Source organism: Betta splendens, chromosome 7, assembly GCF_900634795.4.
Source record: "Betta splendens chromosome 7, fBetSpl5.4, whole genome shotgun sequence".
In the NCBI taxonomy this organism is placed as follows: domain Eukaryota; kingdom Metazoa; phylum Chordata; class Actinopteri; order Anabantiformes; family Osphronemidae; genus Betta; species Betta splendens.
Genome location: NC_040887.2, coordinates 17,319,301 through 17,337,205, shown reverse-complemented (window position 1 = coordinate 17,337,205; position 17,905 = coordinate 17,319,301). Strand labels below are relative to the sequence as shown.

Below are 17,905 nucleotides of genomic sequence, written 5' to 3'. Positions count from 1 at the left end.
ACTTGGGTAAAGAATCTGTTTAATGCATCATTTGTAGAGGAACTGTTTACATTTGTGGAATTCTTCTCCCTCTGATCTTAACATGGCTGTACAGTAGCTTCACCAACATGCACATTGATGATTTATGGAAATAGCAGCAGGCATGTTTCAGTGGTGAAAATTAGAATATTTATGTAAGTTGTAAATGTTTAAGGTTAGGCATTTTGGAATGATACGATGAGCTGAGAGAATGAATCCCAAAGGAATCGGCCCTGACAAGCCTAAATAAAAGGTGAGCAAAGGTAAGTGCCTCGCGTCTGAAGGGTGGAAAGAAATGGGATAAATCTTTTTTGTTTTCCACCCACGCTTTCAAATTGAACCAATCTAGCACTCGGCAGCTTTTTAGGGTGTCGTGGTATGAGAGTGGCCTGAAGGGGACTGAGAGCAGAGAAAACAATTAAATGCGTAGCTTGGGGCCGACACACCTCTTGTTTATAGAGCATTCCTGTGGGATGGAGACGTGACAGGAGAAGATACAGAGCAAACACACACACACACACACACACACACACACACACACACACACACACACACACACACACACACACACCACTTGCTTTGAATAAACTGTACTTCAGGTTTGTACAGGTATGACATGTTGCATCTTCTGTATTTTGCATATTTAACCAGCTCAGCTGCAGTCACTGCACACAAGCCTGCAGACATTCCACTAAATGTATCGTCTGCAAACAGTAAGGATTTGTTCATTTTGTGTAAATGAAGTCAAAACAAACACCGCAGCAACAGTTCATAACTGTTGCATATTAAGGCATACATGAAAGTTGCTCTGTTGGGTGTTTATCACCTGGTTAAACTGCCTTTATTCAGTTGAACACTGCAACTGGTAACAGTAGAGCTGTAGATCAGCGCTGAACCAAGGGTTTATGAGATCAGTCTGGCCTAGTGAACTGTCATTGTTTACATTTCATAAACACTGTTATTTAAGTGGAGTGAAAAGCTGGATCATGTGTTTCAAAGCACTGCTACCAAATCACTTTGGTCCCAAGCTCCTTTCTCTCATTTACTTCCTTTTTGATAAATGCCCCCAGTTTCTCTTAATCTTTCAGTTTCATATTAATATTGACATTATTGCTTCAGCTGAAACCCATTTGGATCAAGAGATTAGAGCTGTGTCACTCAGCAAATAGCTGCCATGTCATGGTTTCATTATTTTGAAAGGCTAACAGACAGAACACGGACTCATTTGCTTATTATTGCTGCTCTTATTATAACAGTGTGTGTCTGGAGGAAAAAGGGAAATAGTGAAGTAGCTTATGCGTGTTACAGTATCTGAACATACGCCTGCAGAATTGCTATAAATACTGTTTTCCTTCCTAATGAAACATCTGCAGGCCAGTCTAGTCTAATCTGTCAGGTGTGCCACTGCAGACGGATTCTACTGGGTCCTTTCTTCTTCAGGGGTGCTGTCCATTGTTCTCTACTGCTCTCTTTAATGGGTCAGCTGATCCCTGTCTAGCCAATGCAAGGTCTCAGTGCCTCGACAGAGAGCCGGTAGATTTACAATTAGGCAGTAGTGGTCCACCAGCCTCTCAGCTAATGACAAGGCTTCTGCTGGCCTGTGTCTTATTAGACCTGCCTCCCTCCCCTCCTGTGCAGGAATAGCTCCGGCCAAATGAAGGCCCCAAAGCCTCGCTGGCCAAAATGTAACAGTTCATTTACTCCTCCCAAACATTCTCCCAGTCAAGGAACAAAAAGCCTTTGAAAGGCCAGCCAAGATGCTTAGTGGTTGATAGGAATGCCATTTAGGTCAAGGAGGGCTCCACTGCTTTATGTTTGATTTATTGTCTCCTTCATATAGGAAGATAACAGCGACATATGTGTGTGAGACGCGATCCAGCACATTGCAATTCAGGAATTTCAACTCGGTCAACCCATAATTTTAGTCGTCTACGTTTCTGAATATCCTCAGAGCAATTATCTAAAGTGAGCCCTGACGGCTGTTATGTAAGTCACATACAGTTACTTCTGTTTTCAGTTCCTTTGTCTTCAGCTCAGAAGACATGAAGTATGATAATGCGATTTGAGAGTCGAATCATGAGCTTGGCAGACTCGACTGGCAAAGTGCAGCACAGCATCAGTTACAGGAGGGATGTAACTTTTTAACAAGAAGTCGAGGCCTCTGGATCTAACCTCTCTTTATTCTGGCAGACAACGTGATGCAAGCTTCCTGACTTTGAAAGGAAAGCTGCATGTACCAGTCTGAATGTTCGAAACCGCCTGATGATTGCATTAGGTCTGAAAATCAGGGCAGGGAAAAGTTTGATTACATGAACCCTGAAGTCTTCAACTTTCATTACTGTCGTAAATCCCTTAATAGGCCAATGTGCTCACGCATCCGAAGTGTAGTCACAAACCAATAAACATAAATTCACACTGAGTGAGGTTTGCGTAAGACGGACGTTTATCACATATCGGATTAAACAGAAGAGAGAGCAAAGTACCGCCATCACAGAAAGGTGCATTATGTGTCTCCGATTCTTTGTTTCCTGTTGTTTGTTTGCTTTTATTGTTTTTTGGATAAAGAACAGATTCTGCAGTGTTAAATGCATTCAGCAGACTGTATGCATGTTTTAATTTAGTGAAGTAATGCACTGCTAAAACGGGCTTTTATGGGTTTTATGTGCGTTTGTGGATCGTGCCACGTGTTCGTCCTACTGTGCCGGAGCTGACACGGTATGTGCACGTTCACAGCAAGCCTGTCTGCCCGACTGGGCCTTGGCCACAGAACTGTTTTTACAAGTGTTGAAGTCCCTGCTCCATTGCTCTGCAGCCCAACCATATAACCAGGCTCTTTTCCTGATCTCGCCTGCTACCGGGTGTCACCGGCGTCCCCAAATTTCTTTATCTTTTCTCATCCTCCCTCCACAGGCCTCATGCCTCACCCCGTCCTTAAAAAAATATACATCGGTGGCTGCTGGCTGCTCTGCCACTGAATTCTCTGTGCCTCATTTACGCCGGGCATCCCCTCTTGCTCGTGGGTTTGTTGGAGGCCATCTCTTAGACCCTGCGTGCTGCTGCCGATTGCCTCAGTGCCAGTGGGGTTTTTCCACCAACACTTGGCTGTCTTGGCTCTAACGCCAACAGCAGACTGCTTTCTGCAGTAACATACTGTAATGCACCTCATACCCTTTGTGTCTATGAAAGAGGAGAAACCAGGCGTGTGGATTTGCTTCTGCTGCTGTGCTGTCTGTTCTGCAGGGAGGACACTTGGCTCCCGTGGGACCGCTCAGTGAGGTGACCTTGGTAGAATGACAGGGAGTGAAGAGTAGAGTGGCAGTGTACCTACAGTAACTGTCTGAGAGGTGAAACACGCATCAATTATGAAGATATACTTTGTGTGTGTGTGTGTGTGTGTGTGCGTGTGTGCGTGTGTGCGTGTGTGCGTGTGTGCGTGTGTGCGTGTGTGCGTGTGTGCGTGTGTGCGTGTGTGCGTGCGTGCGTGCGTGCGTGCGTGGCTCCTCTCGGACAGACATAGTGAAAGGAGCAGTTACAAACGGTAGCTCTGATTAATTCTTCCCTCCTGTCTGTGATGGTCAGTGGGGACGAGCTGCTCCTCTGACTGCTGCCTGCCCCATTACTTTGTCTGACCATCTGCGTCACAGCTCAGCTCAACCCAGTCCAGTTCGGCTCCTTTCCCATTATCCTTTCCATGCGTTGACATTTTTATCCTCCTGTTAAAACTTTTAGGGTCCCATTATCTAAGAGGAAGGAATGTTGCTTTAATGGTGTGGTAGCTCCATGCTTAGGCCCCTTCTTTTCACTTTGTAACCAACCAGCACTGGCTGCTGCTTAATGTTCTCAGCCAGTGTCAGGCGAAAGGCAGCACCTCACCTCTGAGACATATGACAGCAGCTCAGCGTGAACCATGAGCCCTCCTTTCAGAGCAGCCCATAAACCCTCGGCAGTCCCATTGTTCCAGTCTCTCCACTACACACTTTTCAGGTTCAGGAGAGCCGTCGCTGCTGTGGTTAAGAGTGTGTGGCCTTTTGTTCGAGGATCACAGAGGTTGGCGTCTTAGCTGGAGCACCCACGTCCACATCAGAGGAAACTGTGCGGGGCCTGCAGCTTCTGTGCATAGCAAGTGGTCAGACAGAATCCTTTAGTTTAATGGTTAAGAATATGATATTTTTCCTCCAGTCTTTTTGCAAACAGCTTGAAAACGACCTCTTTGTTTGTAGCTTACAAGCTGTAAAGTTTAACTTGCAGGCAGTCGATCTCTCCACCGGAGCTGATGATCTAGTCTTAGTAGCCTGAAGCAGTCGCCATCGTCAGTAAATCCTAACGTACCTTCACTTCTTTTTCATTGTCCTGACCTGCAGGTTTTCAACAGTGTGATGTGATTTGCACTTAATGTCAAGTCCTGCAGCTGCTGAGACAGATCTATATAAAGTGACTGACAGGCTCAAAGAGGCTCAAAACAAATGAGTTTGCTCAACAAATGACTAAAATAATTTAAAAATTAATCATTTCAAAAAATTATTTTTACTTCACAGGATGTTGCTGTTATTTATTTACTATATAAACATATACAAGGCATCAGGTTAGAGGGGACCAGCTCAGCTCAACTCAAAGCTTTCTAACAAGCAAAAAAGTATAATTACATTAGGATTCATACCTTCCAGTAAAACAATGGATTTATTTGCTTCTGCGACCGCATCATTTCAAAGTTATGACCTGTTCTTAAAAGCAACGCTAAATGGCTAAATCCACTTTCACCGCAGATGCAGTCGTCTGCAATCTGCTGGATTGCTCTGTACCCCCCCCCCCCCCCCCCCCCCCACCCCCCACCCCCCCCCCCCCCCCCCCACCCCCACCCCCTCTACTTCAACAGTCAGTAATGACAAAAACTGGAAGGGGATGGGATGATAGCTGGGCCTGGTCTGGAGAAACGGGCCATTGTGTCAATACTCGATCTTTTAATGGTCCTCAGGGAGATAAAGGTCCGGGTTCTGGCCTCAGCCTGACATATTATTGATGAATGGGTCTGTAGCATTTGGGTAGAGGGACTGCATAAAAATAAAGGGAGAGTGTAATGACTTTTGGGATGCATAATACAACCTTAGCAAATAATCCTTTGTCCACTGAGGATACTTGGCTGGAAATTGTATCTTCTGTTACTTCATAAATCCCTGTTTCTTGTGTTGGCTTCAGATGGACATGCAGCAATGAAAGAACCACTAAATTCCACAATCATATTAAATATCCACTTGTCACTCACAAGTCTGCAGCACTTTGACCTGCTGTCGATTGCCGCTTTGCTCAGTCCTGTTGCGTTTTAGGGCTGTAGCATCAACCAAGTCGTTCTTTAGCAGAGCAGTTACAGTAGTGTCTGAGTTTATTTCGTCTGCTAGAAGGACACTGGCAGCGGTTGGAGAGACGAGGAGGATGGTCTGACCTTAAGACACGCGCGAGTCCAAAGTGTCTCTCACACTCACGTTGTCTGGTTAAGTGAGACTTAATAGATTCCTGATCGAGAGGAAAAACAGGCAGGTTGAGGTTTTGGCAAAATGTGTGGAAAACATGAGGGTATAATTACATGAGGTTAATGTGGCAGGGGTAAAAGTACATAAATAAGTAATTAAAGTTAGAACTATGTGAAAATGCTTTTCTGTGTAGCTGTGTAGTCTTCCAGGCGAATACATAGACACTGTATGACAGCACGTCAGGACTGACGCAACACATTCGGGTTTAAGTGGAAGAATATGCAAGGTTATATGAACTTTTCTAGGTGTTGACACATCCACACACATGCAAATAGTTAAATATATAGCAAAAGAAGGGCTAATTAAGAAAGTTAGACCTCCAAACACCCTTCAGTGTGACAGCAGATTTAATGAGACATTAATAGAGACGTCTTCCTGCTCATTGCCTCTCTGTTCGCCAGAAGAGAAGGAAAAGAGATGTGTTTGGTTTTTAATGAGCCAGAGAATTGGGGGTTGTCAGTGCAACCTTAGCAGTAGCAGGGTTTCACAACGAATAACTCAAATATCAGCCTCCTTCTGCAAAGGCAGCACTTTTATTACAGCACAGAGCAAGGGTTTCGAGTCATGGAAATGCATGCTGGTGATCTGTGCTACCTTTTCATCACATTAGGCATCTTTGTGGGCCATGTTTAGTAAAGCTTTGAATAATATGTGATGTATTACATTTCCAATTCATGATACATTCACATTTAGAATCCTCTTTACACGTTCCTCTGCAGGTGCGTGCGTGCGTGCCTGCCTGCCTGCCTGTGTGTGTGTTCTTTCTTTGTTTGCTTTATAGGGGATTACCTCAATTAAAATTACAGGTCTACAGGATCAGCGCCTGCTGGGAGTTTTATGCTTCTCTTTAATAGACTGAAACAAGCCAGCGTGTTTTAACTTGTGCTCAATGCTTTGTAAAGGGCTACTGAGCACGTCCCATATTAGTATTAGCAGTAGGCAGAGGGTCAGGATGCGTACCAAGCATCCAATGCACTATCGTGTGAACTGCCTCTAATAGAAAACCAGAGTCTTGGTTTGCTGAATGGTCTTTGGCATGAAAGACGCTTGTAATCTGTTTTGCACTCTGGAGACTGAACCCTGCTTCCTTCACAGTGCAATCAGAAGGCACAAAGGAGGGACCCACGTGCATGGACAAGAATCACGGCTGTGCACACATCTGCAGGGAAACACAGAAGGGTGGCATCTCCTGCGAATGCCGACCTGGATTCCAGCTCACCCGTAACATGAAGGACTGCAAATGTAAGTCATATCAACCTAATACGCACAAATGCGTACGCACACACACACACACACACACACACACAGGGAGGTTCTATAGGCTCCTCGGGAAGAGGTGATTGGGGTTGCAAACCTGCCGATGATGGATAATTGCAGTCATTCCATAAATGCCTTCCGACAAATCTGAAGTAGGCTACTGACATTTAAGTTACATTACAAGGCCTGGACTAATCTCATGAACAGTCCTTGTAAAGAAAACCATGTTTATCAAATAAGGAGAGATTCATTTATACAACCAGGGCAAGTGTGGAGGTTACCCAAAGGGGACTGTGCTGATGGACAATGCACACTTCCTGTTGCCGTGCAACGGAGATCATCCTGTCAGAGCTGGGGCCAGGGCTGATGGGGGATTTGTCTGTGTTTGGATAAGGATTGGAGAAGTGTTATTCTATAGTTTTTCAGTGACAGCCCAGGAAAAGGGCAGAGGACTGGGATAGTAAGGTGCAGACAGGAGGCTCAGTGCCTCCGTGCTCTTTTCACTCTGTCATCACAGGTGTGATACCAAGGTTAAGGCTTCCTTCACCTGCTGGCACATACATGTGTTTGCACATGCTGATAGTGCAGAGACGCTCACACAAACACGTTTAAGCCAGGAGGAGCCAGGACACATCACTTATGTCCAACTTACACCAAGTGCAGCTGGATGGATTCAAGTGAAAACGACCTTAGCTTGTAGGCAATGCTCTTATCTACAGCTACAGTCAGTGAGTTAGTTCAGTCTCCTGCTGAAGGCGACCTCATCGAGTTTAAAACAGCACCTCAGAGTTTCCTCCACTCAACATTCCTCAGGCTCAAGGATAAAAAGGTTCAGTCCAAGGAGCAATAAATGAATAAAGCCCTGACAGTGATTAATGAATTACCATAGCTTCACCACTTGATGTGTTGAATATGCAAATTGTGCCCTTCTTCACATTATGGTACACAGATTTTGACCTTAATCTAAGCCCAGTTGTACACAACTTTTAATAAGCAGAAATGTTGAAAGATGTCTGGAGGCCCAGTTTGTTTGCAGTGAGTCGGAGAACGAGCAGCGGCTGTGTTAATCCGACCACGTGAGGCTCTTGAGCAGCCGTGTTTAACTACGTGTCCCTCCACAGTGACGTGCAACTATGGCAACGGGGGCTGCCAGCACATCTGCGAAGAGACTGACCATGGCCCCAAGTGTTCGTGCCACATGAAGTTCGTCCTGCACAGCGACGGAAAGACTTGTGTAGGTGAGTCATTTCACCTCGATGCTCCTACCAACGGCAAGAAATAATGAGAAATTCAGGCCCAGTTTAATTAACATTTGAAATGAGCTCGGTGGTGATAAGTAGAAGTACAGGCCTTAAAGTAACCATCTGCCCAAGCCTGAATCCTGATCTGTGACATCCAAGGACAAAAGGCTACCAACCAACGTGCTTTCCACTCTGCTGCTGCTCTAGTAACACCTCAGTCCCTGCTTCTGCTTTGGCTTCTCTCTTCCTCCTCCTCCTCCTCCTCCTTCTCTTCCACGAGCACTGCAGCAGCTTTCTGTGCTTCTCAGCCGTGCAGTCAGACCACACCTTCCATTAGTCCCCGGGTCAACTCCTCCACTGCTTCCCATTGGGAATTAACTGACACACCTGACCTAACCTTCTACTGGCATTTATCATTGTTTGCCTCAGTTGACTTGAGTTGAGTAAACATCTTTCAGCTGCTCAGGCTTATTGAACCTTTCTGAAGGGCACTTCTCTATCAGATGGGACCAGCAGGAGCTGGAGAGTCACATGTGTTGATAAATGAGTGCAGATGCATAAAGCAATTATGTCAACAATCACAACATAAACACTAGCTTTAGTCAGATGTAAAGTTGATAAATCCTTCACCACAGTTTATGTGGTTAAACTGAAATAATTCCTGTAAAGAGTGTGTCTGTGTTTGTGTCATTGTTAATATCGGAGAGACAAACAGTAAAAGATTCCGAAGCGTCTGCACATGACTGGTGAAGTGGTTGGGGTTGAGTGGCTGTTAACTTGGGTTTGAGTAGCAGCTCAGAGTTTCCCCTTTACTACTGCAACGCCAATGAGAGCCAGACCCATGTCAAGGTCTGGGCAGCCAGCCTGTCATTACTGCTGAACCCTGCTAGGCCACAGAACTCACCACATCCAAATTATATGTCTTAGTCTTTCTTATTGCCAAGGCAGACAAATGTGGATTTGATGTGCTATATTAGGAAGCAGTGGGTCAGTTAGGATCTCTGGTTTCCTCTACAGAGTCTGGGGTCATACAGTTGGAGGCAGCGCCGCTCTGCGCTGTGTTTCTCTGACACTCTATTAGTTAATGAAACTTTCAGAACAAACAATCTGCCAGATGAGCCACTGATGGAAGAGTGAGACACGAAAACAGTTCTTTTAAGCACAATTACGTTTGAATAAAACTGTAACTCAAAACATTTCATGCTAAAACACTTCAAAGCTGTATAGTCTTTAGTACAACAACATTATCTCTCAGGCAAAAACTTTCTCCTTTGAAGAGAAAAACTCCGTAAGAGTTCGCTCTAAGAAACATTGAAATTAATTCTAATGCCAAATTAAGTTTCAAATGCTCCTAAATGCAATAAATGAGATGAAAATGTCTTGCGTTTTTTTTTTTGTTTTTTTTTACGTAGTGTCGGCATGAGACCCAGTGATAATAACCACTTGGAAACGGCATACGATGCAGACGGTTTCTATAGCAACCACAGAATGTGACAAAGCATCCCTCTTTAGGCTCACTACTAATCTGTACACTTCATCCAAAATGAACATGGTGCCTGACTTGGTTCATCGTCAGCCTGGTGGACTCAGTGAGCTGCAGCTTCACTGTTCAACCCATCCTGTGGATGTTCCATATTCTCATATTCTGCCTCGTTTCATCAGTTTTGTGGTGTCTCTCCTCATCTTTCCTAATAATACACCACACGCTGCTCATTTTGGAAACATTGGTTATTCATCCATCCTGTCGCACCTTTCTTGATGCTGCGTAATATGAAGGGGACTCTGGTGTCAGAGAGGCTTGTGGCCTGCTCACATGGACACATGCAAACACACTTGTTTTTTTGCCCACATAAAAACTTAAAAGGCAGATTTTTGACTGACACAACATCATCGTTCATATTTGCAGGATGTCTGTGCATGAAGTTAGTTGAGATATCAGAAAGCAGCAGCATTGTGTGGAAGCAGAAAAAGTATAAAGACTTGCAAGCAGCAGACACACTCAGGTGTTCAGGCATCTGAAGAGTTGGCCAAACAAACACACACACACACACACACACACACACTGGGGGGGTCTGTGTGTTAGGATGCGTTCCACTGTGCTCTGATCTCTAACTGCACTGACTCTTTGGTTCTGGATGCTGCATGTCGGGTTTGGGACCTGTCGATTATCCACAGGACCTAAAATGAATTAGAAGAGATTTTTACATTATAGTAAGTATATAGTATATAGTAACTTCATACTATATAGTTACATTGAGTCACTAAAGGGCTGATTTATCATCTGATGCACTAATAGGTCAGCGCATTGTTCGCATACTAAACTATGTGCTTGTAGTTTGGCATAATTCAGACTGTGGACAAACGATTCTTTGGGCCAGTTTGGCTCGTAGGACACACTGAAGTCAAGTCTGGAAATTACAAGTTCGAATTTTAAAATAAATTATACATTAGGCAAAAAAACAAGAAGACAGTGATGTGCACTGCAATAGTTTTAGAGACAGCACATACATTTTACGGCTAAGCCTCTGAGTGTTGAGAGACTCAACATAACAGCCTAATTGCGCTACTCCTGAAATGATCTGACCATAAAAGACACCATCGAGTGTAAACATGAATCTGGCTGTCCACGTCTTTCAGCTTGAAGCACTAACCACCACTTTCACTGTCTGCCTTACTAACTACAACAGGTTCAGTACACTGTCGGTGCTGTGACCAGTCTTTATTTGCATGAATGCATGACGAGAGGTAACACTTTTGCCTTGAAATGTCACCCTTTGGTTTCAGATGGTTTCATCAGTTAGGATTTGGAAAAGAGGTTCTGCAGTTGGTTTAGTTGTCCCAAGTGAACGTCAACCAGCTGATGTGACGTCTTATTTCATTATACGCTGCTTTGTGCTTAAACAGACTCTTATTATTTTTTTTGTAAATTAGGAAAAGTTTTTTTTCTGTCTGTTTTTATCATCGTCAAGAATCCATTGCTTAATTATGGACTAATTTGTGTGAATATTGTTCTACAGATATTTGCTTTTCTCTTTCGGAAAATAATTGATGTGGAATCACAACCTGTCACACCTTGAGCTGCTAAAAGGGAGGCCAGCAGCTTAGCATTAGCTAACAAATATTAGCAACTTCCGTCACTATTACATGTTTCTGAAGGGAACAGAAGTTGAGTTAAACGCAAAACATACAGAATTCGTAGGAATACAAATATATTCCTTATATTTAAACACTTGACCTTATTGGACATAAATTAAGATAACATGAAAAAACACAAATTACAGTTAAAATTAAAATCTTTAGGTTCCATTGATTTGATCAACCATAAAGTATTAGTGAAAGCTAATAGAAGCATTTCTAAATTTATTAAGTTGTGAAATAAAATCCTTTTATTTTTATTTTTTATTTTATTTCACAGGTGTGACAGGCCGTGCTCCTATATCAGTCCCTCTCAGAGAACATGTAACTCACAGCTGACTCTCACATGTGGCTGCATTGAAAAATATAAGTCCATAATTAAAGCAACGTATCAAGGCCAGGAATACGATGAGTGAGGTTATAGCACATGACACTAGTTCAAGTCACAAGCTCATGACACGACAGGAACTAAAGTGGTGTTTTGACGATGTGTGTGTGCGTGCAGGGGAGAGGAGTGTCCCGTCCCAGGCAGCGCCTCAGCTGTTCCCCAATGGTAAATATCTGCTCCGATGGCTCCTCTCTGGGCTCTGTGGGTGTGGGGAGTGTAGGAAGCTAACCTAGCAGACACTAATCAGGCCTTCCCCTCCTGCAGGGGGCATCACCCTCCGCCCCCCAGACCTTCCTCTTGCTTCTGTGAATGCCCTCTCAATAACAACCGGTGCCTGTGTGAAACCACACCTTTTGAAAACACAGCTTCTAACAGGCGCCTCTGAGCAGCTCTGCAACCTTCTATAAAGACACAGACCTGCTCTGTTATACTCAATACTTACCTATTCATTAACCATTCTACTAATTATTGTTCACCTATTACACATTTTGGATTATGTGACAGAAATTAATAAATCCACATTTCTGCTTGCTTGCTTTCATCCGTTAAACCCCATCAAACTAAGTTGAGTCTAGTTGTTATTAGTTATAGTGCTGTTGTTGATCATTAAAGGAGCAAGAAGCACCTTCAAATTAGGAATAAAGGCTCAAATACAATGAAATGATCGACAGTACAACAAAAGAACAAACATAACTTAAAGTTCAGACAAACAGTAACTAAACCCGTCATGCAAATAGTATTCTATTTTTTACTTCATTATAATTCAAGCACATCCTGTATGTCTGGTATTAATTCCATAATCAAGTAGAGAATGGGATTTTTAATTGCAATGAAATGTTAATTAACTACTTTAAGTAACTGGATTTGACAGTTTGAAGGATGCACATGTGGAAGCTCATCGTTCTCTGTTACTCATCTAAAATCTATCACAACCTGTGACCGCCAATAACGTATCTGTTATTCAGCAGGACTTTACAGAAAGAATGAAGCTCAGGATCCTTCAGACAAGCTTCTTTCATTTTACATTATCATTTGAAATGATAAAAAGTATCAAGTGCAAGGAATAAATTCCACTTTTTTCATTCTGTTCTGTGGCTCAAAGTCATTTGTTTCAGCACATTAGCAACGCAATGAACAACAGCGCATGAGTGGAGGGAGGAGAATTATATTGCTAATGCAAAGCAGCCCAATTATCCAAGCGAGCTGACTTCTTTTAAGTAAAGCAAAATAAATGAATAATTCTGAAGATGCATCAAAGAGATTCTGTTTTAATTATACCATGTTAAAAATAAAAAAGCAAGGGAAAAGGTTTGTTCTCTGAGGACGAGCGTGTTCAAGGTGAGACCTTAACAATAGTTGTTACTACTGTATTTGAGGTTCCTCATGCTTTTTTATAGTCTGACCTATTTCAGCGCCTCGTGTCCTACTTTCCTCTTTTTCCTTCATAAATAGAAACATGGAGAAGGAGCCTTGTGTTTGCATCCTGTTGCACCTGGCTTGTCTCTGGGTTACCTGTTTAACTTTTAAAGGATCTGTGTGATTCAGTCCAGTTTCTGTTCAATACTGTAAAACCTGGACCTTCTGAGCTACTGTTCTCTGGCTGCATGTTTGCTGTTTGGTCAAAGCCCTGTTTTCACCTCATGATTAGCGCTCGTTGTCATAAAGGGCTGATGACGAGTTGCATTGCGGTCGCATGTCTACAGGTCTAATGTAAGTCCAGAAGTCTTGCGGCTACTGTTTAAACCTTATGTACACTGTCTGAACCTCAGTGTATGAAACGTATACGGCACAGGCTCGAAATTAGACCAAACACCCTGCACATCACACTGCAATGTGTTTACAAAAGTCTGCCCGCTGCGCCTGTAATTGTCGGTTGCATGCCGATGCACTGGGCCGTAGATGTGGCTGGTGCGCATCCAGAACACACAAACCCACACACATACCAGAGCATGTGTCTCTGCCCTGTCTTCACAAAACCATAATGTCAGAAATATTTATTTGCTCTCTGTGCACATAATCGTTACTGTTTGGTGAGAGGTCTGCCTGACTAAGAGCTTTGGAAGCGAGCCCTGACACCGTCTGAGTCTGCTGAGTCTGACCAGGATGCGTTTACTGTAAATCAGCTCTTATTAATACGTTTGTTTGGTTTTTCAAAGTTGCATTTTCTGCCTTCAAACATTATGAATATAAAGTAAAAGCATTTGAGTCAATGATTGGAAGAAAATTTATAAATACAAATCATGACAACATATGGTGAACACACATACTGTAGCTATATCAGCACAGAATGGCCACAGCCAGATGCTTAGAGGTAATAAAAAAAGATTGACTGTGTGTTCAGTAGAATAGGAAATAAGACATTTGTACCAAGACTAAAACCTGCTTTTCATATTTACTTTAAGTTGCTCTATTTTATTCAAACATCACGTTCAACTGTTCAAAACTGAACTGTTCTGAGTTGTTGTCTGTGAAACGGCTATAAAACGCAGAATAACATCGGCGTAAGCACCTTTCTTAATTTGATACAAACTTCCAGCTGAGTTTTATTATTATGATTTGAGAGGACCTTTAGAACGTTTTATTGCAGCTGCTCCAGGCGGTGCAGATTAGGATTTAAGTGAAGAGGATTAGGTGTTTCCCCAGAGGAGCCAGGCTTTCTAATGTTGCCTCTTAGTAGTCTTAGTCGTGTGTGTTCGACCAACCCGAGCGTGCTGCCCGCAGCCACAGTCCATTAGAGAGATGTGAAGATGGCCGCGAACCTCGCAGTGAGTTCAAGTGATTGTTGCAGGTCGCAAATGTGCTTTGATGTGAGGCTTGTTTTAGGCCACGCGCGTCTGTTACCATGTGTGAGAATAATTCTCCTGCACTACTGCTTCAAAATGAAAATCTCTGTGAAATGTGTTACCCTCTAGAAAAGAGACCTCAGCTCTGTCTTGACTGTCCCCCCACACCACCACCACAACCACTAATTTCTTTTTCTTTTCCATTCAGCCCAGGCAGCACGGGGGCTGAAATTGCTTTTTTATCCCTAAAATGTCAGGAAGGTTTGGTCAGAACCAGGAAAACCAGGTGATTTGTGTCTGCATTTGTCTGACGCCATGTAATTCACCTTGCACAAAGAGAAGCCAACATATACACTACCATTCACTTCGAAATGTCTTTATTTTTGACAGAAAGCATTGTTTTTTTTACAATGAAGATGAATTTAAACTATTCAGAAATACACTGTCTACATTGCTAATGTGGTAAATGAGTATTCTAGCCGCAAATTTCAACTGCAAAATGTTTTTTTCGTGGAATAACTACATAGATGTATAGAGGCCCATTTCCAGCAACTACAGTATCACTCCAGTGTTGTAATAGTACAATGTGTCTGCTTATTGTGTCAAGGCCAATGGAGATCACCAGATTACCTCAAATGAACAGCTAAAATGCAATGCTGTAAAATGGAGGAAAACAATTATTATTTCAAATATAAATCATTATTTCTAACCTTGTCAATGTCTTGACTCTTAATAAAAAGTGTGACTCTTTGTGGAAAATTGCTGTCTGGGTGGCCCCAAACCTTTCAACAGTAGTGTATCATAAAAATGTTCAGCCCTTTACTTCTTCATCTTATAATATTCCTCAATGCCTGTCTGCTCACACTGTTCACATTATCTCCCCACTTTTAAACTCGTTCACCTGCTATTTTCATGACTCTTGGTATCTCATCTTCACGGATCATCTGAAGCCTGCTTTATTCATTCTGTGTCGAACAGGAGACAAAAATAAGTAATGTGGCTCCTACTGTAGTCTTACTAGTATTCCATCATTAGTGTATTCTGTCTCAAAGTAGGTCAACAAAGCCTCAACTGTGTGTTTTTCTTGTGTCCCTGCAGAGACCTGTGCAGTGAACAATGGCGGCTGCGATAGCACATGTCACGATTCGGTGACAGGAGTCCGCTGCAGCTGTCCCGTTGGCTTCACACTGCAGCCGGACCGCAAGACCTGCAAAGGTAAAGCGTCTGCTCGGGACCCAGGCAGCGTCCAGCCTGCACCTGTCCAGCTATCGCCAAATAAATCTCCCGCTGGTTGATCTGCCAGGCAGCGGGCAGCGTCTTCCTCCACCTGGAGCCTAGACACTGATTATGAAGTCATTCATGCCGCTCCCACATCCCACATTAGCACATTTGAAGGGGTTAATTCCTTTTTTTTTAGGCTACACAGTTGTTTTGAATCCACGAACTCTCTTAGTGTTTCCCCCGAGTGACACCAGCAATTTTTACAATTTAACTTGACATAGAGTTCAGCAGAATTCTGTCCCATCACTGGTTCTCCTGCTGCATTGTTATCATTTTTCATTTAAGGTGTCAACCTGCACAATGCAGCAACTAATACAAATACTTGCAAAGGTACCCAGTGTTATAACAGGAAACTTCAGGAAGCAGGGATGCTGCGAAGAGTGAATGAGGAAAAAGTGTTTCCAGAGAAGTGGACCATGAATATGACTCCTCTGTGCAGCTCAGTGTTACACAGCGATGACAGAAGTTCACTGGATCTTAAACGAGAGGAAAACACAACAGCAGGCAGCAGGTTTTGCTGCAAGTGAGACACGTTAAAAACGCTCACACGGAAAAGGGAAGAGTTCCTTTGATTTCATTTGTGATGTATTTATTCCAACCAGATGATGAAGACTCCCTCGAGAGACAGACGCCTCATTTGTGATGATGATTCAGAGTGAATCAGAGATGGTTAATGTGCTGTGGTGGAGCACCATTAAAGGCAGGGATGACATATTGATTGGGTATTGGCTACAGAAATAAAGACCTGAGTAATCGGAAGGAGGAGGACAGTGATGATTTAGAGGTCTATTGTGTGAGAGCTGCAGTCTCTTCCAGCCAGGAAGGAACTCCCTGCAGCTCCATCCCAGTGTCTGAGGATCTGTCGTAGCAGTGTGGCGTTTTATTCCTGTAACAGTTCTCACCTGCTTCACCAGCCTTGGTGAAGCAGCTTTTACCTTCCATTTGCTGTGATGTCCACTAGTCACGATCTCTCCCTGCTCCTAGACATTGACGAGTGCCGTCTCAACAACGGGGGGTGTGATCACGTGTGTCGGAACACAGTGGGCAGCTTCGAGTGCAGCTGCAAGAAAGGCTACAAGCTGCTGACCAACGAGAGAACCTGTCAAGGTGGGTGACGCTCAACACATTCAAGGCCTCGCAGAAGCCCAGTTTACACATTCTTTAGCCGGCTCATGGCCTGTTTGTCGGTCCTGTCTGGTGGCAGCCACCGCTCAGCAGGAGCTGGGAGCACTGGCTGCAGGACAAATACTGTAAAGCTTTAAAACCTCTGGTGAAACATCTGGTGAATGAAGACAAGTGGGCTCGACCCATGGAGCCGAGCTCAGCGTCTCTGAGTGGAACAACAGATGACACGTTCCGTTTTTGATCCCGTTTTCTTGATGTGGTCAATCAATACCCAGCCGCTACACATCGCTTCCATGTAAAGCTTCGCTAAATAACATCATTATTTACAAAAACATCACATGCGGTCAGTGAGTGCGAAGCTGGAGCCACTCCACCGTCGCTCCCTGTTTTTGTTGGGATGCCTTTCTTTTGAGTTTGGAGTTGAACAATGCAAAGGTTATTTTGCCAAAGTACAGCGACTGAGGGAATGTGGTGTGTGCATGTCAGAATGCACGTCTGGGGCAGCAGCTCAGCCACGTGCTGTTGGGGAGCACAGGAGCGACGGTGGAACAGAGTCATCCTTGTTCAGTGCCTGGAGAGCAGGGCAGCGATAAAGGTCCCCTTCTGCTGAGTGAGGTGTTGCCAGGCGCAGGCCGAGGCTGCTCCTGCTCCGCTCCCTTTCCTCACCTGTAGAATGGAGTGTTCTTGGTGATTCAAGGAAGACTCCAGGGATATGTCATCATACTGCAATTCCATCAAGTCACTGATTCACAAATCAGCGTAACAAATGGAATCAGAGCCACAAATGTCGTCACTGTAGCCTGTAGAAGTGGACGAATTAAGTACTGACTGCAAGTCAAACTCCAGGACCCTGAACATGTGGCATGTGGGTTCCCACGGTCTGTCAGTGGATTATATCCTAATGAAATGCAATATAATAACCCCTATCAGCAAAAAACAGAACCTGCAGCAGATGGACCCGTTGTGGTTCGTTTACAGACATTTGCTGTCTCCATGAGGTGCTGACATGTGTAAACTGAACTCTGGCTTTATCTGGGTTTAAACAGTCACGGTGCTTCCCTGCTGCCTTCGGACCACGGCCTCTCAGTCAGGACGGGGCACGTCTCTGAGCCCCTGTCAGCATTCCTCCACCCTCAACACCCTCTGAAGTTG

At 43.9% G+C, this 17,905-nt stretch overlaps 1 protein-coding gene across 3 annotated transcripts in view; it reads left to right on the top strand.

Annotated features, from left to right (window-relative positions):
• scube3 (signal peptide, CUB domain, EGF-like 3) overlaps nt 1-17,905 on the top strand; it is a 52,550-nt gene that overhangs the window by 25,338 nt on the left and 9,307 nt on the right. The window contains exons 1-6 of one of the 3 annotated variants that reach the window (XM_041071537.2): nt 1,576-3,362; nt 6,639-6,785; nt 7,922-8,038; nt 11,682-11,729; nt 15,446-15,562; nt 16,613-16,735. In XM_041071537.2, coding sequence (XP_040927471.1) covers nt 6,674-6,785; nt 7,922-8,038; nt 11,682-11,729; nt 15,446-15,562; nt 16,613-16,735 — 517 coding nt within the window. In that variant the 5' untranslated portion in view covers nt 1,576-3,362; nt 6,639-6,673. Of the gene's footprint in view, nt 1-1,575; nt 3,363-6,638; nt 6,786-7,921; nt 8,039-11,681; nt 11,730-15,445; nt 15,563-16,612; nt 16,736-17,905 lie in introns of those variants that run through there. The other 2 variants (XM_029156283.3, XM_029156284.3) reach the window with 2 other exon arrangements.